Source organism: Bombus affinis, chromosome 2 (genome assembly GCF_024516045.1).
Source record: "Bombus affinis isolate iyBomAffi1 chromosome 2, iyBomAffi1.2, whole genome shotgun sequence".
Classification (NCBI taxonomy): domain Eukaryota; kingdom Metazoa; phylum Arthropoda; class Insecta; order Hymenoptera; family Apidae; genus Bombus; species Bombus affinis.
In genome coordinates this window covers 2,346,830-2,368,829 of record NC_066345.1, presented here as the reverse complement: position 1 = coordinate 2,368,829, position 22,000 = coordinate 2,346,830, and the positions used below count along the sequence as shown (strand labels likewise).

General features: G+C 33.5%; 1 protein-coding gene and 1 long non-coding RNA gene across 13 annotated transcripts in view; one reads left to right on the top strand and one right to left on the bottom strand.

Moving 5' to 3' along the window:
* Positions 1-22,000, top strand: part of LOC126929011 (acetylcholine receptor subunit alpha-like) — a 406,609-nt gene that overhangs the window by 199,422 nt on the left and 185,187 nt on the right. For 6 of the 12 annotated variants that reach the window (XM_050744975.1, XM_050744980.1, XM_050744978.1 and 3 more), the window contains one exon: positions 20,922-21,102. The exons of 3 other annotated variants lie outside the window; for them this stretch is intronic. In XM_050744975.1, the coding sequence (XP_050600932.1) occupies positions 20,922-21,102 (181 nt within the window). Of the gene's footprint in view, positions 1-20,890; positions 21,103-21,798; positions 21,980-22,000 lie in introns of all 12 variants that reach the window. 3 more of the 12 variants (XM_050744977.1, XM_050744981.1, XM_050744988.1) reach the window with 2 other exon arrangements.
* The window catches only part of LOC126913833 (uncharacterized), a 380,764-nt gene that overhangs the window by 181,807 nt on the left and 176,957 nt on the right, over positions 1-22,000 (bottom strand). The gene's annotated exons all lie outside the window — the stretch shown is intronic.

Genomic DNA, 22,000 nt, shown 5'->3' with positions numbered 1-22,000 from the left:
TGAAAGTATAATATAAAGTATAAATATATGAAAGTATAATATAAAGTATAATATATATGAAAGTATAAGTATACGATAAGACACGCCTTCGTCCTTAGTTAATCGCTTTCTCGGTATCGTGGAACATCGTTTCACGCGCGCAGTATTTCCTGAACACATATAATATGAGAAATTGTGTAAACCAGTAAATATAGAACGATAAATTTGATGCAGCAAACACAGATAGAAAAAGCTTAAATTAATGTAATACCGTGTATATAGTTATTGCTGTGTGGATGCATAAAGGGTATCGCATATGGTTCGATTCATTGCTCATATTTATCATCGGATAGATTGTACGGTTTGCTCGCAATAACAATTTGTCTATTGGTGATAGCGGAAGAAAATAAAATTACCACAATACCGTGAAAACATTTTTGGTTTAGATACTACGATTAAGATATTGTGCACTTAGATAAAGTTAAGGAAATTAGATACAAATACTACGATATTAAATATTATACATTATTATTATATATTATAATTATATACATTATAAATTACACACTACATACAAATAAATATGTAGGAAAAATATAATGAACTTTATAGAAGTGAATTGTATATATGTATTGTATATATATTATAAATATATAAATGTATATATATTATAATTATATACATTATAAATTACACAATATATACAAATAAAAAGAATGTAGGGAAAATATAATAAACTTCATAGAAATAAATTATTTTAATATTGCTGTAGACAAATGTATAATGTATTTTTAGAAAATTATTATCTGTGATACCACCATAAATATTTTAAACGATATTATCTAAATGTAAATACTTGCAAAAAAAATTTCTTGCTGCACTTCAGAGTTGCAATTTGCGTTGAACCATTTTGTAATTGTATATGTTATATACAGTTAAATTGACATAGTAAAATATGGTTACAAAATAACAAGTATTCAATAATTACCTATATCTGTAAATGGATCTCGAAAAATTAAATATATCTGGAGTAACTATCATTGGCACTATATCATAATTATTTATATTGCAAACTTTCTCCACAAAATGTGTCTTTTTCCATAAAATGTTTCATAACTTACGAATCGGTTCCAATATTTGTAAATCGTGATTTCACAGCAACGAAATCTCTTCTAAAATTCTGCAGATACTACAACACGCATAATATATTGCTAATGTCCTCCAAAATAAGTGTTCAAATAGTTCGTGAGCTGTGTTTCATTACTCTGTCCAACTAAGATTACCAGTTACTATCACTAAATAATAACTACAAATCACTATGAAATAAGATCGAGGAAAGAAATAAAGTTTTATTGCATATGAATAAAAATCAACCTGATACGCAAGGGATAACAATTTATACGCGAAATCTGTTATTAAATAGATTTTGGAGTTTGATATTTATTGATTCACACAGATTCAGTTTTCACGTTCACGAAATTTCACCACCATGTACAGCCATATGAACACACCGGATACACTCAGATAATTAACACGTGGCTGAAACAAAGGAGCGTCGTAGAAGTCGTACCAACTTAGCATGTAGAAACTAATGATCATACCAACCTAATATTTCCTCAACAAAATTTACTACTCTAAATTTACGATAATTAGAAATTAACGCTCAATTGCGTGAACTGTCGCATCGTCTTACGTCGTAAGATTAAGCTGGAGAAAATATCTAGGTCCAATTTACAAGAAAATCGTCTAAAGGAATCCCTATAGCTCCATAGTATAAATCCCAATCTTCGAATGCAAGACTCGACTTGTCTTACGATAAATAGATTGGCCGACTACGACTACTGTTCCCAGAATGAGATTTATTCAGTTGTGTAGAATCGACTGTATCGGCCGGCTCTTGGAATTAGACTTGTTTACTTGAGTGTTAGACTGATTCGTTCGGACGCCGGAATAAAGCTAACTCCTCCTTTGAACAAAGGAGATTTAGAAGGCAGAGGTAGTTCTAGGCGTAAAGTTGGTGAGATATTCGAATTTTCTGTTAAAGTAATGCAGAAATTTAATGGCAACAGAGAAACAGAAAGTAGCAGTGATGGGTGAAGTGCTGGAAACGCTGTGTAAAAAGAGAGGAATAAAATAAGATTAAATAGAAGTTAGAACATGGAACAAGTTAAATAAAAGTTTAGAAAATTGTGTGTGAAAGAAAAATAGGCATCGAGAGTTGTGCTGACAACTTGAGTGGAAATCGAGTTGATCTGTTTATAGACAGTACACGTGGTTAACTGACTACCTAATTTTTCAGTTCGTAGAACTTTCAGTTTCGAATTGTAAAAAGTTTGTAAGATGTCAAGGTGATGGAACAGTTTGAAAAATTTTTTGGAAATTTATATGGGAAATGTACGTAATATATCAACAAAATAGTTTAATAGCTTACAATTAATTATCATTAGACGACTCAGTGTGCACATTAATTGTATTTATAAATTTATTATTTAATTGACTCTATAGCAAGCGAATCTCTTTTGTTTCCTGAATAAAATGATAAAATATAATTATATTGATAATAATAATTACAAAATCGTGGAGATATTTACAAGTTTGTCTTCAAGATCATTAGTAAATCATGGATTTTTATAGATTCATGAGAAATTTAATAGTGCGAAAATGCTCAGGATGCACACAATGTACAGAAATATATAAAATGTCCAAGACACAGCACTCGCTATAATATCCAGTGAATACAGCAATTTTCTATAACTAGAATTCATTCTTTAAATTAGTTATCATAAAAATAAAAATTTGCAATAAACATGTGCAATGTGTTTCGAACGTCTGGAATGAAAACTCGTGGACATACTTTTAAGAAATATTCGATTCTCATTTTATCTATATACAATTTCTTTTAAATTTCATAAAAACGTCAGTGAAATGTTCATAAGAAAGTTTGCTATCTCGACTTCGTTCACGCATCATTACCAGAATGATTTTTCTGCGATTAATATTTTTAGTTCCATCGATCTTCCGTCATTTCTCTTCTCTCGTGTCTTACAGCAGCAGCTGCTATTTGCATACAAGATTAACGAGAAGAATTTCAAGGGAATTGAACTCCCATGTCACTGAAAAATGTTCACAACGCTGGAAATCTGTGAACAAGGGCTACAGTCTGGATGTTCAAGGTAACGACACGAGTATTTCCCTGGGGAACATATAGTCGCAGGCAATCACTTCGATTGGAAGACACCAATTTGTGCTACGGCACGATTTCTTTAGATCGGATTCTTTTTGTCTGCGACACAAGCTACATGTATGTAGATACGATGTACACACACTGTGGAAATGATCATATATTAAACATTTATTCGTTGTTGACTGAATACCAAGGCATCAAATCTGATTAATATTTGAATAATCTTAAATATATCATAAGATATAGAATATACATTTAAATAGAAGAAGAATTCTTTACTTCTGCCTGCTTTCCGGTTTTCCAGTGACTTCCATTTAGACCACAAGATAGGAAAATAATCATAAGACTTACACATAAAGACAAACACATACACACTAAATTAGAAGAATATAAGTCAACCATATATTTAAATATTTCTTTCGTTTTGTTACATGTTTAATTTGTCATTGCTATTTGATTCACTTTATTATAAAACTAAATTATGTTTTTTCATTTCGTTAAAACTTCGCTTTTAAGAAGATCGAATTTGGATGGATTTAATCAAAAATCAATCGGATGCAAATTCAAAACTATTATCAAATTCGAAATTACCGTCGAATTATTAAATTCAGAAATTATTAATTTAATATTCGATGGAGTTTCAAATTCAACTTTCTCAAGTACGAAGTCTCCAATGTTATTTCATTATTTTCGTCATATTCTAATCAATAGAATTTGCTTGACTGCACTACGGATTGCGCTGCATTACGTTTGCACTACGAATTGATTACCGAATATAGTTAATGTACATTCGTATGCTTGTAAGTTTAATTATGACTCTAGTGTTTAATTGCTACAGCGGTTGTTTCAAAGCTTTTTACTATTCTGTCTGAATGAACTTGATTGCTTCTCCGACATTAACTACGTTATAGTTGTGACTATGTTATCTGAAGCCCGATTGCTTCACTAAATCTTGACTGGGTTGCGGTTTATACTATTCCGAATGAAATTTAATTGCCTCAGTGATATTGACTATTCTGTGACTCGCGCTACTCTATATGGAACCTGATTGCTTCCACTGATCTTGACTACGATTCGTGTTATCTTGTTAGCAAAATCTAAGAATTAATGCCTCTCTTTAAAATACTCTGATTTCCTTTCCTTCGCATATCCACTACATTCTTTCGAGAAACAGAAATAACGAGACTATATCTAATGGGTTGAGTCATAAAAAGTGAAAGAGATTCATATTTTAGAAAATATCTGAATGAATACAGTTATTCAAGAATATAATTTTTTATTAAATGAAATTTGAAAACAGAGAATTATAAATAAATGACCAAGCGATAAATTGGTAAAATAATTGGAATAAAATTCTATAACTTAGAATGCGTAGTATCGCTTTTCTACATTTACTCTGAGTTCATATTACATGAAACTAGTAATCTGTTCAGTCGTAAAGATAAATCGATTATTAATCCGGCGTCCAATCATTAGAAACACCTGTAACCACCAACACAGTTAAAAAAGTCACTGTTTTTAATAACGAAACCTTCGTCAGCAACGCTATAATGAAGCACCCGAGGTTACCTCTGGTTAATCTTCTTGACTTTTTCAACATTACTTTTTTCTCCCTCGTCATTGCTTTTCGATTTCTATTTTAAAGTTCCGATTTTCTTCCTTTCCCATTTTCTTTCTTGCACAACGGTATTTCCCGACTATTTTCAATCGCGACCTCCATTTATATTTATAATAGCCAAATAACTTGCGACCCTGTGATTGAAGAAAAATTATTTTAATAAGGTAAAGTTAAAAGAAAGAGGAAAAAGAAACAAACACACATTTTAGTTATTCCAAAATATAGTTCTAATTCGATATTTAAAGTTAGCACCAAAAATTTTCAATAAAAATTAATTAATCTGACGGCTATGTTCTACGGAATCTATAATCGACTCGCATAAATTAATTCAAAAATTTTTCTACATAATTTAGAGTTTAATTAAACTTTGCAGAGAAATAAAATACATGCTAATCTCGAAAATGATTATTTTGTTATTTATTCTACATTAATTGCTTCTACCGAGCGATTGTCAAACCTGAAAAGGGTAATGATGGTTTAAGTTAATAAAATTGGTGATGCCTTTCCAATCTTTTTCGATATTTGAACTAGAAGATATTGAAACTATCTGAAGATATTGAAGATTATTGATAAAAAGACAACTTCCAGCCCGAGAAATCTATGAATTTTTTCCAGTTGATTCTTATTGAGCAACGACACTCCACCTGATATACGTCATACGATATCTTTTGTTGATGGAAGCTGTTGAACAACTTTCAAGTATCTGAGAAGAATTTTCTTTCAGAGGCTGCTCCAATTCTTTGCTTTCAAATTTTTTGGTTCTACATCTGAGAGATTGAGCAAAATAGAAAAGATAGAGAGGAACCTTCGAGATTTGCGGATTTTATGAATTGCAACGTCTTCCTCTGATGCTGAGCAAATTTCCGCAATCTCAATGGCGTTTTTTTCAATAGAAATCCAGAGAAGATACAAAAATACAAAGACTTCTTCTCGAACGCTATTGTACTAGGCATATTTTATTTTGTGAAGTTATATTTTGAGCAAGCTTGAATTATATTATGAGAAAAAGTCTTTCCACCGTTACACGTGTCCAGTGAAATGGTGTAACTTTGTCTTAAGAAGTTTGTTTTACTTTAAACCGAACTTGTCTTGTCGCGAGAAGTTCATGCGACGATATAGAAGACAGATATTTAGGCGAACCCACTTAGTTGAGACACTCTGTACATATTTTCTCTTCATTTAAATTTCTCCACTCCATCAACCCATTAGGATCATTATAATTGAATTTATTAATCTTCTATTATTTATTTATTTAACAGAAAATTAATAGGAAATATTAAATATGTTGTTATTTTATATTTGAGAGGTAGGATCACGTTAGTTATTATTATATTTTCTGGATAATAAATCCACACTTCTCGGGGCAGAAAAACCTTTATTGCACACACTTGGGAGGAACACGAACGAATGAATGAAAAAACAAGAGAAGTCTTAAAACTATCGATCAGGTCTATCGACCGTGTCTAGTAATAACTTCTAGTTACTCCTTTTGTAACTAGCCGCCAGCATATAGATGGCGAGCGAGAACTCACGTTGTTATTTTCAACAAAATATAAATATTAAAGTAATCGAAAATTAAATATTAATGTTACGACCGTTCGCGGAGAGACGCGGTCGCAAGGAAAACGCGTCAGCGAGAGGCGTAAGTTCTCGCTACGATTCGTATAATCGACGCCGCGAATTAGTCGTTCCCCTGTTTCGGTTAAGATAACAGAGGTAGTTCAATGAATTTAACACTGTATTAACGGGTTAATATAACTTGTATATTTAATAACAATTTAATAACAATGAAGCGTCACAAATTATTTAGTGATAAATAATGTTAATGTGTTACAGAAGTTCGACACGACTTTGTGATATCTCTCGATATGTTCGTTAGACTTAGCGACTTTATTCATCTGTCCTCTCGACGTACGCTGTTCGAATCTTCAAAAAAGACTGATTGCCCTTCGACCATTTCTTTGTCTTCTCGGGGAGACGGCCCCCACTACGCTCGGATCACGCCACCGTTCGCGCCTATGATCACGTATGCCACCTTCTTTGGGTGGATGAAGTAACGGTCCGAAATCGACGTTTCTGGAACTTGCTGCTTGGTGACAACTATACGCTCGTCGATACATTGTATGTTTTCCGTCGGATAGATAAGGCGATCTGCCTGCAACACTATAGGACCGCGAGCGACGGTTAGAAATACGACCTATACTAAGTCTCGTGGCGTAACAATTACGTCATCAGAACGATCTTGAGCTACTGTCAAAACGGATTCTTTGAATGAAAGTGTAGCAACGTTATAAATTTTTTGTCGACGATGCAGCGATTTTTTTCAGCCTCTTCATCCGCTTCATCGCCATAAAATAAGCCATATTTTTTAAAACAAAAGTTGGATTCACTTACTTGTGCTCTAGTACGAGGTAGACTTATTTTTAATGTACTAGCTTGTCCATCCTCATGTTGTCTTTTGATAGCAGCAATTGAACTTTTCCGCATGTATGATTTTCGGCAATCCATGTGAACTGTTACAGACTTTTCACTTTTCAGATAATCAACAAACTCATCGCCTCTTTCGATACTTGCATCGATCAAAGTTTTCATTCCACGACTAACTGTAACAGTTTCACCTTCCGTCAAAAGTTTATTGCAAATAAAGCACAATTGTGACATTTTTTAAAAATATTAATGGGTAAAAATTGTAATAGTAGACGCTAGCAATAAATACATGTATTCACTCGAAAGGAACGTTCAACACTAAAAGTATTTCACATAAGCCACTTCAGAAAAGCAGGTATATGAGCGTCGCCACGTGGACAATAGAACTTCACCTTTTAGAATGGCGATATCTTAGTTATGGTGATTCTTAGGAAAAAAAGTATAAGGAACATTTTTGTAGATAATTTTATGATCTACAATTTTTGTCTGAACTATATTTTCGATAAAACTTACCGTTTTCAAGAAAAATTAAAAAAATCCGAAAATTTTGACTTTGACCTTGAATAACATTTTTAGCCCGCGTGGAATCAATAGGGATTTTTGGCACTTTATTTCTACAGGTATACCCAAAGTCTCTACCAAAATTTAGCTCTGTTGGAATTTCTGTTCTTTGAAATGTCTATTTTGACCGGACTAACATTAAGATTGGCATTTTGAAAGCCTACAATAGGGAAAATTTTTTTTATTCGAAACAGAGCTACGACCAATTTAATATAAATAAAAAATGTGTAATGTTAAGTTAATAAATCATAGAATGATTAAATTTATAATAATAATAAAAATAAAAAATGTACGTAATATAAGACATAGTACGATAGTGGACGAACGACTCATTCGGAACGAGAAGAAACTCGAGTGAGCATGAAGTTCGCAGTTATGTTACACCAGTGTTTACGAGATTCTCGTTTAAAACATTAAGAAGATGGTCCCATTGCGATGTTGCGCGCTATTGGCTGCTCATAACCGTTGAAAAGGAATCCCTACAGTGTCGCTTGACTGCGATAGCTATCTTTTTCTCAGCCAGGTTTTCTCATCTGGATATCCGAGAGGCTGTGTCTTAATTTAACACATCCTGAAAGGTCAGACAAGTCTATGTTGCAAGCTCTCGAGGGGAAAAAGACGACGTTCTCGCTGTTGAAAAATAATTTTCATTTGTCCGGACGAATGAACCGTAATGTAGTCGCAAACATCAGTAGCCACAAGTGGCTAGTTATGAAACTGTACATTGCTGGTGTCTGGTTTCCTTTTAATTGATGGAGCAGTTGTAGCTACAAACTCCTTTTCAGCGATTCGAGTAAATGAAGAGGAATCAGTTGAAAGTTGTTTACTCTTTTTAAAATGTTGATTTATTTGTTGACTTTTATTAGAAAATTCGTGTTATTATTAATTATTTTTTCCTTTGTCAATTGTTTCTTCACCGCAACTTTGCTTTTCATCTTAAAATCTCTTCACCAGTGTTTGAAATAATTTGCCTTCTTATCAGAACAGTATCAGTGATCAATCGTAGATATTCAAAACAGTTAATTTGTATTTTTCAAATATCCGTATGCAAATGAAATATTAGTTTGAATTTGAAATATCTAGGAAATTTTTTATTTTTTTATTCGTTATTGTTATTATTACGCTTCCATAGACTAGATTCGTTCTTATGTTGACAAAAACGTCGAAATAAAATAAACTAAATTAAGTAAATAATGCTTATACAAAATGTACGAAAAATAAGTTTGTAAGTTAAATTAGTAATTGTTTAAAAATGATTGAAAAGATGTTCTTCGAGAGAAAGTGTATGCATCAGGATGTAATAAAGTGCGCTTTTAACCGAGCAAGGTGCGAATATTTGAAAGTAATGCTACACCATTGATAGTTTTTGAAGAAGTACTAACAAAATTTCACTCTTTATCGGAGAAAGTTGTTGGCATCTCTTGAACAAACTTTGTTCTTTCTTCGGCTGTGATACAGTTTGCAAATTTCGCAAGTTTAAATTGCCTCAGCTGCGTAATGTCAGTCGACACGGTTCCCTATCTTCGCTCGTCGACTCTACGTGACTTTGTTTCGATACGTAAACTTCTGTTGGTCCACTCATGATTTCCATATCTGAAGTACATTTAAAAAAATGTATAAAACTTAATGTGTGTATTGTGCTATTTAAAGAGCTGCATGGCGTTGGTCACATAATACAACGTTTACTATAAAAGCAGAAACTAAATATTGATGTATATTATTAAAGAGCATGAAATATGTGTTTGCTTTTTGAAATATGACATACATATTTGACAAACTTTGTATAACAGACAGTTCATTTTAATTATACGCGCTCTTAAAAGTAAATGTGGAAATACCTATTTATTTCTATAAAATTGCGTTATTCTATATCTGAAAATATTACGAATATCCCAACACAGTTTATTTGGACGTAAATATTTCAAAATGATTTAATGTAATTAGAAAGATAAGTGTAAAATATTTCTACAAATTAATAAGTAACCAAATTAAATTATATGTTAAACAGTAACCTGTTTGTTGTATGTGAGGCTCGTACTATAACATAAATGTATTATTATAAATTATTATGTAATGTATTACGTAAATGTTCAAAGGAAGATGTTGAAAGGAGTACGTTTCAAAAAGTTACTATAAATGTTACGAAATCAAAAGCAGGACTTTATTATAAATCGAGATTAGGTAAACGTAACCAAATTTCATAAAAACACATTTAAGAGATATTTAAAACTGCTATCAAACTGCTGTACAGTCAACAGTCGTAAGTCTCGCCATCAGTGTGAATCCAATTGCAAACCTGAAATAAAAAAGAAGGTAACGAAGCATGGACGAATAATGGTGATTTTGCGTGGTGAATCTGAAATCAAAGGAGAATCAGAGTGATAAATGTACGACTAAAGATCGCTGGGTGTAAAGTGTTAGTGCGAAAGAGAAGCGTTTGAACAGAATTCCTCAGATTATGCACATCCACTCAACTTTCACAGCGAATATGTTTCAATGTCTTCTGGAACTGGCTGAATCCAATAAAGGAAGTGGAGAAATGGGGAGAAAGAATATACGCGTTCTTTACATACACAGGTTTGCAAGGGTAAATGCTGAGAAAATACATGTACAAGTTAATCATGCTAAATTGCAATAACTAAAGTTATTCAAATATTTTCAGTTTAGTAAAAAGAATTCATACAATGCGTTGGATGGTAAAGCATTGCGATTATGTGATATCGCAACCATAACTTTATTTACAATTTATTTCTAATTAATAATCAATTTAGTGATCCACCTAAAACTGTACCATCATTTTCGCCATTCCTCATAGTTCGCACGTATAATAATTTCTACAGTATCCAGTAGTATCGTGCTCCAGTTGCTAATGACCCTGCAGTTTAATCGACTTAAGACGATTACGAAACGAACAACGAACAATAACGAGTATAAATAATTTTATGGTCCTTGTGAGGCGAACGCTTGCAACAAATACCCCGTAACTTTCATCTACATTTTCGAGTTCATTTCAAACTCTACCAACGTCACCGTCACGATTGTACGACATCGTACGTCACAAAGATATTTTGCGAAAAACATATAATATAACCAAAATAAGTTTTCACAGCTGTTCGAATGAACCAGAGAATAATTATGAACTGGATTCTGACAGAAAGTCTTCCATAAAGACATAATATATTTTGCCGCAGATATTTCTCTACCTACACAGAAACAGGCGCAAGCGAAGAAATATATATATATATATATATATATATAGGCATGGTCCGAAAAATTCTGCGAGCAATCTCTCGCTGAAAGCTCTCGGCGTTCAACACGGACACGCTCATATCGCGAACGGCTCGTCCATCAAAGCGAAGGGGGAAAATAAACCGGGCAAAAACGACCGAAATCTCTCGCAGCCCTCTTTTTCCATTATCCAAGAAAGTAAGAAATAAGAAAGCTGTAGGAATAATACCGCGAGGCTGAGGAACAACAGCAGCTTAAACAGTAACGGGCCGGTACGAAGCGAGAGGACGGTGAAAAGCGTGGAAGAATCGTAGTGGCGGTAAAAGGGGTGAGAGCAAAGAGAGCAAGAGGGCAGTGAAGGGAGAGGGAGGTCAGAGGTTAAGTGAAATTGAAGTTCAACCCACTGATGAAAACGACTCGCGGGATCTAAGGTGACGGGGGACTCCTCCGCAATAGTTTCGTTTCCTTTTAATCTCGGTAGGGTTTTCTGCCAGCCAGAGTAGGAAGACTGTCAATTCCGCTTCCATTTCTCGCCGACAGTGCGAGCGAGATGAAGGAGACCTGCACGCGAGTCTATGTGCGCCAGCGTCGTTGTACAGGGTGTCTCGGTAACTCCGGTACGATCGGCAATCAGGCGATTCTGTGTGAAAGAAAACGTATGGAAAATATAGAATAAGATTTGGGGGAAGAAAAGTCTAGATGGGAAGAAGGAAGAAAATGATACTATTTATGAGCAGAAGGGCATGGACTTATGGGAGCTTAGGATAACAGATTCAGCCCTAGTATGGATGGACAGGACAGAGCAGAGACAGGAATATGAAAGAATAATACAGGGAATGTATAGAAGGAAATATAGGGAATTGGGGGAAGAAAGCAGAGCAGAGTTTTTGAATAAAGAATGTAGAGGAAGTGATAATCGAGCGAGATTTAGACGTGATAATGAGGATAGAGTGAGGGAATTGTGCTTAAAAACTGAGGAGAAGAATGTAGATTGTGTGGTTAAGGGAAGGAAACGACAGAAGTTCATGGAAGAGTGCAGAGAAGTTGGAAGAGAAAAGGAATTAACCGGAAGGATGAGTGAGGAAAAGAGCAAGGAAGATGTATGAGGAAAATAGTAGAAAGGAGAAGGAAGCTAGTCGGACACGTGTCACAAGCATTTTAAGTATTTCAAGTATTTTAAGTATGAGAATTATTTTCTACAGTATTATAATGGCGTATATGTATAGTGATTTTGTAGGCACAACCATGTGTCAAGTCCTTTTCAAGGTCGAAAGTCAGGAAAATTAAGTTATCCATCTACCTCTTTCTCTCTTTGTAGAATAAAAGTTTTTCACGTGGCGCTTCGTTTTTGAGAAAATCGAATTTGAAGATTTTTCAAGTATACTTGGACTCGATTAATTTCGAACTGAACAAGAGAAAATAATCATCAGAAAGTTATTCCACGCGAAAAAATAGGTAGAAAAATGTGGAAGAAAATCTGTCCATAAGACACTTTGTTTCCGAGAAAAGCAAATTTGCAATTGAAAATTTATTTTGTGTAACAGGTTGGTTCATGACTAAACGCGTTCAAGCTCTGTTCTCTCGGAAACAAAGCTTGACTATGGGAAAACTTTATTTCGCGCTTTTCACTTGTTTTAGCATGCTTCTTTTTTATATTATTCTCGAGTCTTTACAGTTTGTCCACATGTTGACATTCGGTAAATTGGTTTAACGATGTTGTGACAGTATCACGTCTCCCATCGGAGAAACGTCGCTGATAATTGCACAAATATCATTGCAATGCAAAAAACAAAAAGTTATTTATATTCTATGGAAATTGCGAAAAATCCACAAATAACGATGAGAATAAAAAATCAATCGAGTTTTGTCTTCATAGTCTTCTGGATCAGACGAATAGAGGTCTATTTTAATATGTAGCTCCTGCTGCTCGTTCACTCACAGTTAGCCTAGTCTGCAGTTAGTAAAGTTTAAGAATATAATTGACAAATTTCAAACCCGATTTTCTCGAAAATAACCCACCACATGCAATCATTTAATTCCACATTTTCGACTGATTTTTTTACGTAGAATCATTTTATTACCGATTGTACCACAATTGCCGGGACACCCTGTACATGTCTGCTGTTAATCTTACACCATGGGAGAAGCGAAAGGCACGAGAAACTGTAGTGAAGATTCGTTAAACGAGCCAAGACTTAACGATCCGCGAGAAAGAACGAACATCGGTCTAAGTTCTCCATTGTGAGAAATGATTTATAGGTTTCCACGTTCAACTGGCCACTGTTATTCACCGGATATATTTAACGTTTTGCCCGAAAGAAACAGATATTAACGTATTACGCAATATATTGTAGGCGTATACGCAATTTATTGCCATCCTTAGAGTGGTGCAGTTTTCTTGATCGAAGGACCACAATACGAAAATCGTAACTGTATGTAAAACTTTAAACTGTATGTAAAATTGTATGTTATAAAATGTTAGCAGTTTTACCTAAAATTGCGAACGATTATAAGCTTAAATTGATTCGACAGAAATTATATACTGTAATTCGTAGCGTAGATTCGGAGAAAGTCACATTGTCCTCGTTTCCACGATTTGAATATCTTTGATCTTGCAATATCTTTTCACGTCTATCTCTGTATATTCGCGAACGTAAACGATAGAACGTAGAACTGACTTTTCGACTACTGTGTAAGTGTACTTGAACGAGCCTTTGACTCTTGGGAGCTTTATTTTGTTTGAAAATAACTGTGCCATGACAAATGTTATTTGCCTGAACCTCGTATATTCGTCGTCAACGCTACTACACATCGCTATCACGACCAGAAGACAGTATAATATGCACATAATATAATATAATCTTTATATTGATATATGATATATACTGATTATATGATATAATCTTAATATTGATATATGATATATACTGATTATATGATGTAATCTTTATATTGATATATGTTATATATTGATTATATGATATAATCTTTATATTGATATATGATATATACTGATTATATGATATAATCTTAATATTGATATATGATATATACTGATTATATGATGTAATCTTTATATTGATATATGTTATATATTGATTATATGATATAATCTTTATATTGATATATGATATATACTGATTATATGATATAATCTTTATATTGATATATGTTATATATCGATCATATGATATAATCTTTATTCTGTAAATCAGTTCTAATAAGCTTTATGAAAATTATTTCCCTTTTAATAAATATTTGCGGGAAATATTATGGAAACGCGAATGTACTGCAATTTTTCATTAATATACGTTGCTTGTTTGTTTGTTTTTAACGAAACAATATCGACATTCGCCGCTAATGACCACGGTAGTCGATGCGACTTTAAATAAAGTAAATAATGAAATATCGACATTCGAAATTATTGTAAATTGATTGAAAGATAACTGCTTTGCTTCAAAACAAATAACTATACTTAATATTTTATATGTAACATTAATATATGTAAATATAGCATTAACCCTACTGTTCTCTTCTTTTCTTCGTATTTGTATCTTCTCATTTGTACTTGTTTCGTTCGTTTGAAGTATTTATTTGAATATTTAATTCATAAAAATTATGGAATATACGAAAGATAAATTACGTTGAGTACAAAAAGCAAATATTCGAAAGTCGTCGATATTTTAATAAACATCTATTGGAATAGGTATAACGATCATTTTGCGGTCTTAAAGACCCGGGGAGAAGAGTAGGGTTAATAGGTATATTAAATTAAATTATATTTTTAATAGTATTTACGCGTTATGTTTAAAAATCTTTATTTGTAGAAATTTTTTACATATTAAATTACAAAATAACAGTAAATATCTATAGTTATATAGTTACAATAAAATTGTAAAATATCTTATAGATATACATTGAATATTATACAAAATATTCATCGGATACAAACCTCGCAGTGTAAAAATAAATCTATAAATGATATCTTTCTTGATATATTGAAAATCACTATAGTCGATCAGGAAAATAAAAATCGGACACCGGTGCAATTTTGATTTCTACATATTTTGAACAAACATGCAAGAAGCTACAAAAATGTATCATAGTATAATAGATGCCAAAAAGAAGCATTTGTTTTTTACCTACGATTGTTTAAATATTATTAAATATTAAGTAGGTAATTTGAGGAGCTTAGAAAAAGTTTAATATTCGAATCGATGATCTTTAATCAGACATACTCTTCCAATATTAATCGAGGACTTTCACATTTAATGAACAGGAGCAACAGGATTAACGAGGATAGTTTAGCGATGTCGCTTGAGGTTTCGACCAACTATAGTAAGAGCAGAAAAATGATCATCAATAAATTGAATTTTCACTGTCGAAACCTCCATTTTTCTTCAACTATTGCTGTAATAATACTTTTATAGAATTTGTTTCATAAAAATCACACGTCAGTAGATTTGATTGATGGAATTTTAGAAACTCTCGTGAGGTATTATCTGCTATTTACAGCAATCGATCAAACGATTATACAACCACGATTTTTCATAAAAATCTCCGTTATCAAGTAGTCTTCGTATTTCCAATTAATAGAATAATTAAAATTTGTCAATAGGTTTTATTATCTGATTAATTCTCGATTAAACTACTTTATTTAAAATTCAGTTTCATAATTGTACGTTGTTTTCAATTTTAATGGTTACAAAGTATTTATAGCGATTATGAAATTCTTAAAAATTGATAAGTTACGTGATAATAGAAATAGATATATTTCGAAATAATTGTTACGTAGATATCAGAACGTCTGCTGTATTTATATTACAAATTGAATGCTTTCCATTGCCTTATTTTCTAATTGTTTCATTAAAAATCTATATCTTATCTATGTCATATGTACTTTGCAACACAGAATACCAAATAAAATAGAATTTGAATTTTCCAATAAATGTATTGTTACACGTACATTAAATACAGTAAGACTCGAGTCTCCGAATCTCTTAATCTCTTTTCCATCCGCACACTGGGTCGTTTTCGACCAGTAACTTTAAGTAATTCTCCGTCTTTTTCCATATTTTTGATTAAACTTTGCTTTGCTTAAAAAAATTGAGCTAGCAATAAAAACTATTTTTGCGATATTATAGAAACTTGGAGAAATAATGGAGAATTTTTAAAACACAACCCTCCCCACCTCCTTAAAAAAAATTGCAGGATTGTTCACTTAGTATCTGAATCATGAAATACTTCAAGCTCCGAAGGAAAACATTGAAATACTCATTTTCTTAAACGTTAAACGCGTCTACACAAAACACGGCGATATTTAGCAACGTGAATATACGTGCAGAATTATCGACGCGCGTTTTCCTCTCTAGGAAATCTCTGAACGTGCAACTGGACGTGCCAAGCTGTTCATAAATCTATGCAATACGATCTTTGGTGTCGTCGAATAATCGAGCTTCTGGTGTGTTCGCAATCTTTCATATCGCGTCAAATAGGTTTCAATGATGGCAAAGTGTTCTTCTTGTAAAAGGGATAAAAGATTTACAGACACAGAGCATCAGCTACGTTTGATCGATGATCGCGCTTAAATTTTGAGCTTCCAAAGGGACTGATATTCGTTTCGATGGTGTAAGGTCCACGTTCAAGCTTCGATTAAGATTTCTTCTGACTTTTTGAACATCTCCAGCCTCTGATTGGCAGCGTGACTTTCGAAAAATCCTCTGTTGTGTTCACAGTAGTTACTGGCTTATTGTTATCTCGAATTGTAAATATTTTAAGTTCGTGACAAGATACTCATACAATAGCGCTCATAAATATGTGGATCTTTCGATTGATTTAAATTAACAATATTTGAATGTAAAATTCAAGCGAAGACGAAACGTTGAATATCACCTTTTTAAAATGGAAACATTCAGAATTACTCGAAGTAAAAAGAGACCATTATATAGTTACAATAAAATTACAAAATATCTTATAGATATACATTGAATATCATAGAAAATATCCATCGGATACAAACCTCGCAGTGTAAAAATAAATCTATAAATGATATCTTTCTTGATATATTGAAAATCACTATAGTCGATCGGGAAAATAAAAATCGGACACCGGTGCAATTTTGATTTCTACATATTTTGAACAAACATTTTTTTATCGAGATAACTTAAGTTTCATGTATCGATAGCTGGTCTTTACAAATTTAACTAGACTATTACTTTGATTTTTACTAAACGTGTTTTCATGGCAAAAAATTGAATGAGCTAGAAACCTGTTGGAGCTATCTCAGAGGATTAAAAGATTAAAAGTTTTGCGAAAGGGACCGAAAGTTTTTCGGGAAGCAGTGGCAAAGTTCTGAAAAGCAACAGACTTTATTCGATAAAACGTCAGTTTTATAAAAATAAGAAATTATTTTTACTATTTCAAATTTCGCTACATTTTAACGTGATATTCGTACGTATTAACGCGTAATCTGTTGAATGATAATTATGAAATATTAGTTTAATCAATATTCTTTATCTAAAAATGCTATTTTCGCATAGATTGAAAGATTCGATATAACTATTTATGCAATTATAAATTAATACAAAAACGAAAATGTTCATTGATCAAGAAGAAGTATTTTAAAATTGGTTAAAATAATTCTTATTTTCTATTTGCTGTACTAGATTATACTAGGAACCGTGAAACACACAAAGATGTACCTACATATTTTGTTCAGTGTTCACTTTTTCGAATTTGATGGTTTATGTCTTTCTTAGTAGTTATGCCAGTAGAATTTACATATTGCACAATTGTATATTATTTTCTAATGCATCTCTTTCACGTACAAGTATCTATTCGTTTCTATCTAGTAATTTTCAACTAAACTGTTTGAATCTGTAACTATATATTATATGTATCTTCTCTATTCGTATCTATTATATAACCTACGTATTTTCCTGTGCAATCCATGTTAGACTATTCTGATAAATATTCTGTTCTGTATTCTATTCTCATAATTATCTGTTAAAACCATCTTTCTCTGCTCCCAGAATGAGCGAGCTGATGTAAACTAAATCGAAGACTGTCTCGCGCAAACAGTTGACTACGTTCATTTCACACGTCAACGTCCACGTTGTTGCTATTGCCGTATTACCGGAAAGAAACGCAGACAAAGCCAATATAAATTTCACGCACCGCGATCGATACATTCTCCCGTTTGTTTTCCCGATGCATGTGCACATATGCATCAATGTTTGTTTGTGCACTGAAATATTCAATGAAACGCAGTGTACACTAGAGCCGGTAGGTAAACTAAAGGCAGTTCAGGCTGGATTGTTAATAGGCATGAGTGCCCTAAAGGGGTGCAGAATCGCCCTTCATATTTCAAATGCGGACAGATTATAGTCGTATAAATCGTAGCAGGCAAATAGTAAAGTTTCCTAAGACATGTAATTAAGCTGTGGATGTTTATGAGCTTATGGGAAATTTGCGGATACGAGAACGCACAGAATGAACATAATATGCAGAAATATACGAAATATTTAAAATATAGAATTTTTTACCACGTAGAATGAATAAAATACTTCTCTACTCAAGTTTCATCTTGTAAATTACACGTATGAAAATAGAAATTTGCATATCCGGATAAATATATAATTTAAAGAAAGTGAAAGGGTATAGTAGCTGCACGTCTGACAAAAATATCTCTGATGGGAACGTATCGTTTCCAACTGGACGTAGGTTACAAAAAATATTTGCAAACTTCAGTTGAGATGTCTAATATTGTATAAAATAATGATTTTGCTGTTATAGACCAAGTATCAGGAATGGACAATAATTTGTTTTTATTTCTTTGGTTTCCTAATTTGTAGATTTTCTTCCATTTTCTCAGTGTGAAATCGCAATTACTTTATTGTGACTGAAAGAATTCTGAAGCAGCACGCACTTGTTTATAAATATGTACTCGATTTTCCATAATATACGTAGTAACAGTCATATAAATATACTAAATTATTTTGCAGAGATAATTTATAATGACAAACACTGTACAATGTAAAAATGTACAAAGTGATACATTACACAATATTAGAAGAAATAATGTAATCAAGAGGAAAAACAATTGCAGTTTGCTTAGAAATACATAATTAGAAAGAAATTAGGAAGAAATACATAATATCTATGAAGAGTTGATCCTTCGATTAAATTAAGTTTATTTTCATAAAAGAATTCTATTTCTTCTTTAGGTGGATATTTGTAAAAGATTTCTTCGATCTTAAACACACTATTATCTCTGAATTTTATTTTGTTAGAAAATAAAACAATCGCAGTTTGATTAAAAATATACAATGAACGATATCCATGAAGTATTGGTCTATAAATTGCATTAAATTTATTTTCACAAAAGAATTCTGTTTTTTCTTTACATATATACCTATAAAAAATGTCTCAAATACAGCAATTACAATGAAGTGTGAAATGGTAATTTGAAATGGACGTTATATAATTAAAAGTTATACGTGATTATTTATCAGTATATTCTCAGATTCATCCTAATTTTAGTAGAAACATTCACAACTTTAAATATAACGAATATACATATATTATATGTAAGTATGTTACATTATATCGCGATTTCTCGTATTTTTAATTGAAATATCGATGCTTGGGATTGACAGTGACGTAACTTTCAAAATGTAAATTTTATTGGCAAGATTTTCTAAAATTGACGCTTTTGAGAATACTAGATACACGATTTCTTAATTTAACTGCTAAAAAACAAAGCAAAGAAATTATTAATATACTGTTTTATATAATAAAAATAGAAACATAACGTAGATTAGTGTAGAATTAGTAAATTTAAAATTCTCTAAATTGTGTTGCTATCAATGCCAAGCATACGGCGAATAATTCTCATCGTTTTGTACTGTGAATGAAAATACTATTTTATTATTGTTCCTTGTATTTCTTTATGTTTTCCATAATTCTGCTAAGTAGTACTCATTTCCTAACGATCTATGGTACGTGTAAGTTACCCTGTTACATGTTACTTTACGTTGTTCCATTTGTACCAATTTCTACATATATCTACATTTATTAAATTCTACGATCGAAATAAGAGCCCTTTTTTCTAACATATTTAATATATCGACAAAATTTATAATTAAAACTCGCGGAATGAATTCATTAAAATAAATATCGATCCACGTTCTGTTCTTATTCTTTCACGTTGCGCTCAAACGTGTTACAAACGTCAATCGAATATGTTGTTTCCACAATTGTTAAAATTTTGAACACCTTTCAAGTATAACAAAGAATAAAGTAAAGTAAATAACTATCGTAGACACAACCGCGATATGTTTGGCTAACGACCACCTACGATAGTATTTTCGTAAGCTTACTGTGCTTAGAGTGTGAAATATCTTTATCGGTATAAATCTCGTTGCTCCGCGTTTAAAAAGTCAGGAATACACGATGCTCGCGTCTATCGATGCGACGAAAAAAGTAAACACACGGGAATTCAGCAACACTCAGATACTTTGCTTTCGGCGACGGGTCTATGAGCAATGTTCAAAGCGCACGCTTGTTATTTGTCCGCCTCACGGACTCCGGTACAAGTCTCGCTCGTGTTTCGTCGAATTTCTCGCGTCGGCCACGCGTACCAAATTATCGCGTTCGCGGTTTCGCGCGCACGAAAGGTGCATCCTATCGCGAGAACTTGTTTCCTACGCCGCCAAGGCAACGTTAAGGCACATGCAAGAATAAAGAACAACAAAAGCAAAAATACAAAAAAAAGAAAGAAAGAAAAGAAAAAACAAGAAAAAAGCAAAGAAAGAAAAAAGTAAAGAAAAATTAACAAAAAAAAGACGGCTTGGTATCGAATCGGAAGTACAAAGTAAGCTCGACCGCCGCAGCGCCCAGAACCACTAATGTGCTCGCTCGCAGCGCGGACGGCAACTTCGAGGTGACCTTGGCCACGAAGGCCACCATCTACCATCAAGGATTGGTCGAGTGGAAGCCCCCTGCCATTTATAAGTCATCCTGCGAGATCGACGTGGAGTACTTCCCATTCGACGAGCAGACCTGTGTCCTCAAGTTCGGTTCGTGGACCTATGACGGCTTTAAGGTAAACTTGCATGGTAGCCGCTAAGTTCGTGGCAAATAGACCGGCGGATCTTCCACGACGTGGATCGACGTGGCTCGTGATGCGTCGAGGACGGTCCACCTTTGTAGCCCTTAAGACTAGATATTAGACCCGAACGATCGGCTCGTCGCGTGGATTTCCAAACTCCGCGGTGGCTCGTGTTTTCTTGTTGTCCGTTTTCGAAACGTTACACTCGATGGGAGGGGAGAGCCGAAACCCACGCTAGGAGACGGATGCTGCCAGCTTTCCTTCAACGTTCCGTGATACCTATAACAGTAGCTCCGACAGATGCGACGTGCATTCAGAGGATAGAAAGAACGAGAATTGATGATAGCGAGGCGAATCGCAAAGAAAATGCAACAGAGATGGCACGCAGTAACAGTTGATAGCCGAGGGGGATGTTTGAACGAAGGGAGATCGAGTAGCGAGGACGCGAAATTACGCGATCCGAGCGATCGATGCGAAGCTTTTTCGGCTCGATTCGTTAGAAAGGGTGAGAGATAGGGTGATGGTGAGGAAGAAAGAGAGAGAGAGAGAGAGAGTGAGAGAAAGAGAGGGAGAAAGAGAATGAAAGAAAGAGAGAAAAAGAAACAGATCATCGCGTAGCGGCAGCATCCGGTGCTCTTCAAAGAGGAGCCAATCGTGATCACGCTCGGCTCGTTTCTTCGGTGATTCCAGCGCCGACGGGAACTACGAGGTGACGCTGATGACCAAGGCCACGGTCTACTATTCGGGATTGGTCGTCTGGCAACCGCCGGCCGTATATAAATCCTCCTGCTCCATCGACGTTGAGTTCTTTCCGTACGACGTACAGACCTGTGTTTTGAAGTTAGGCTCCTGGACCTATGACGGTTTTAAGGTGCCACGCCAACAGCAACGA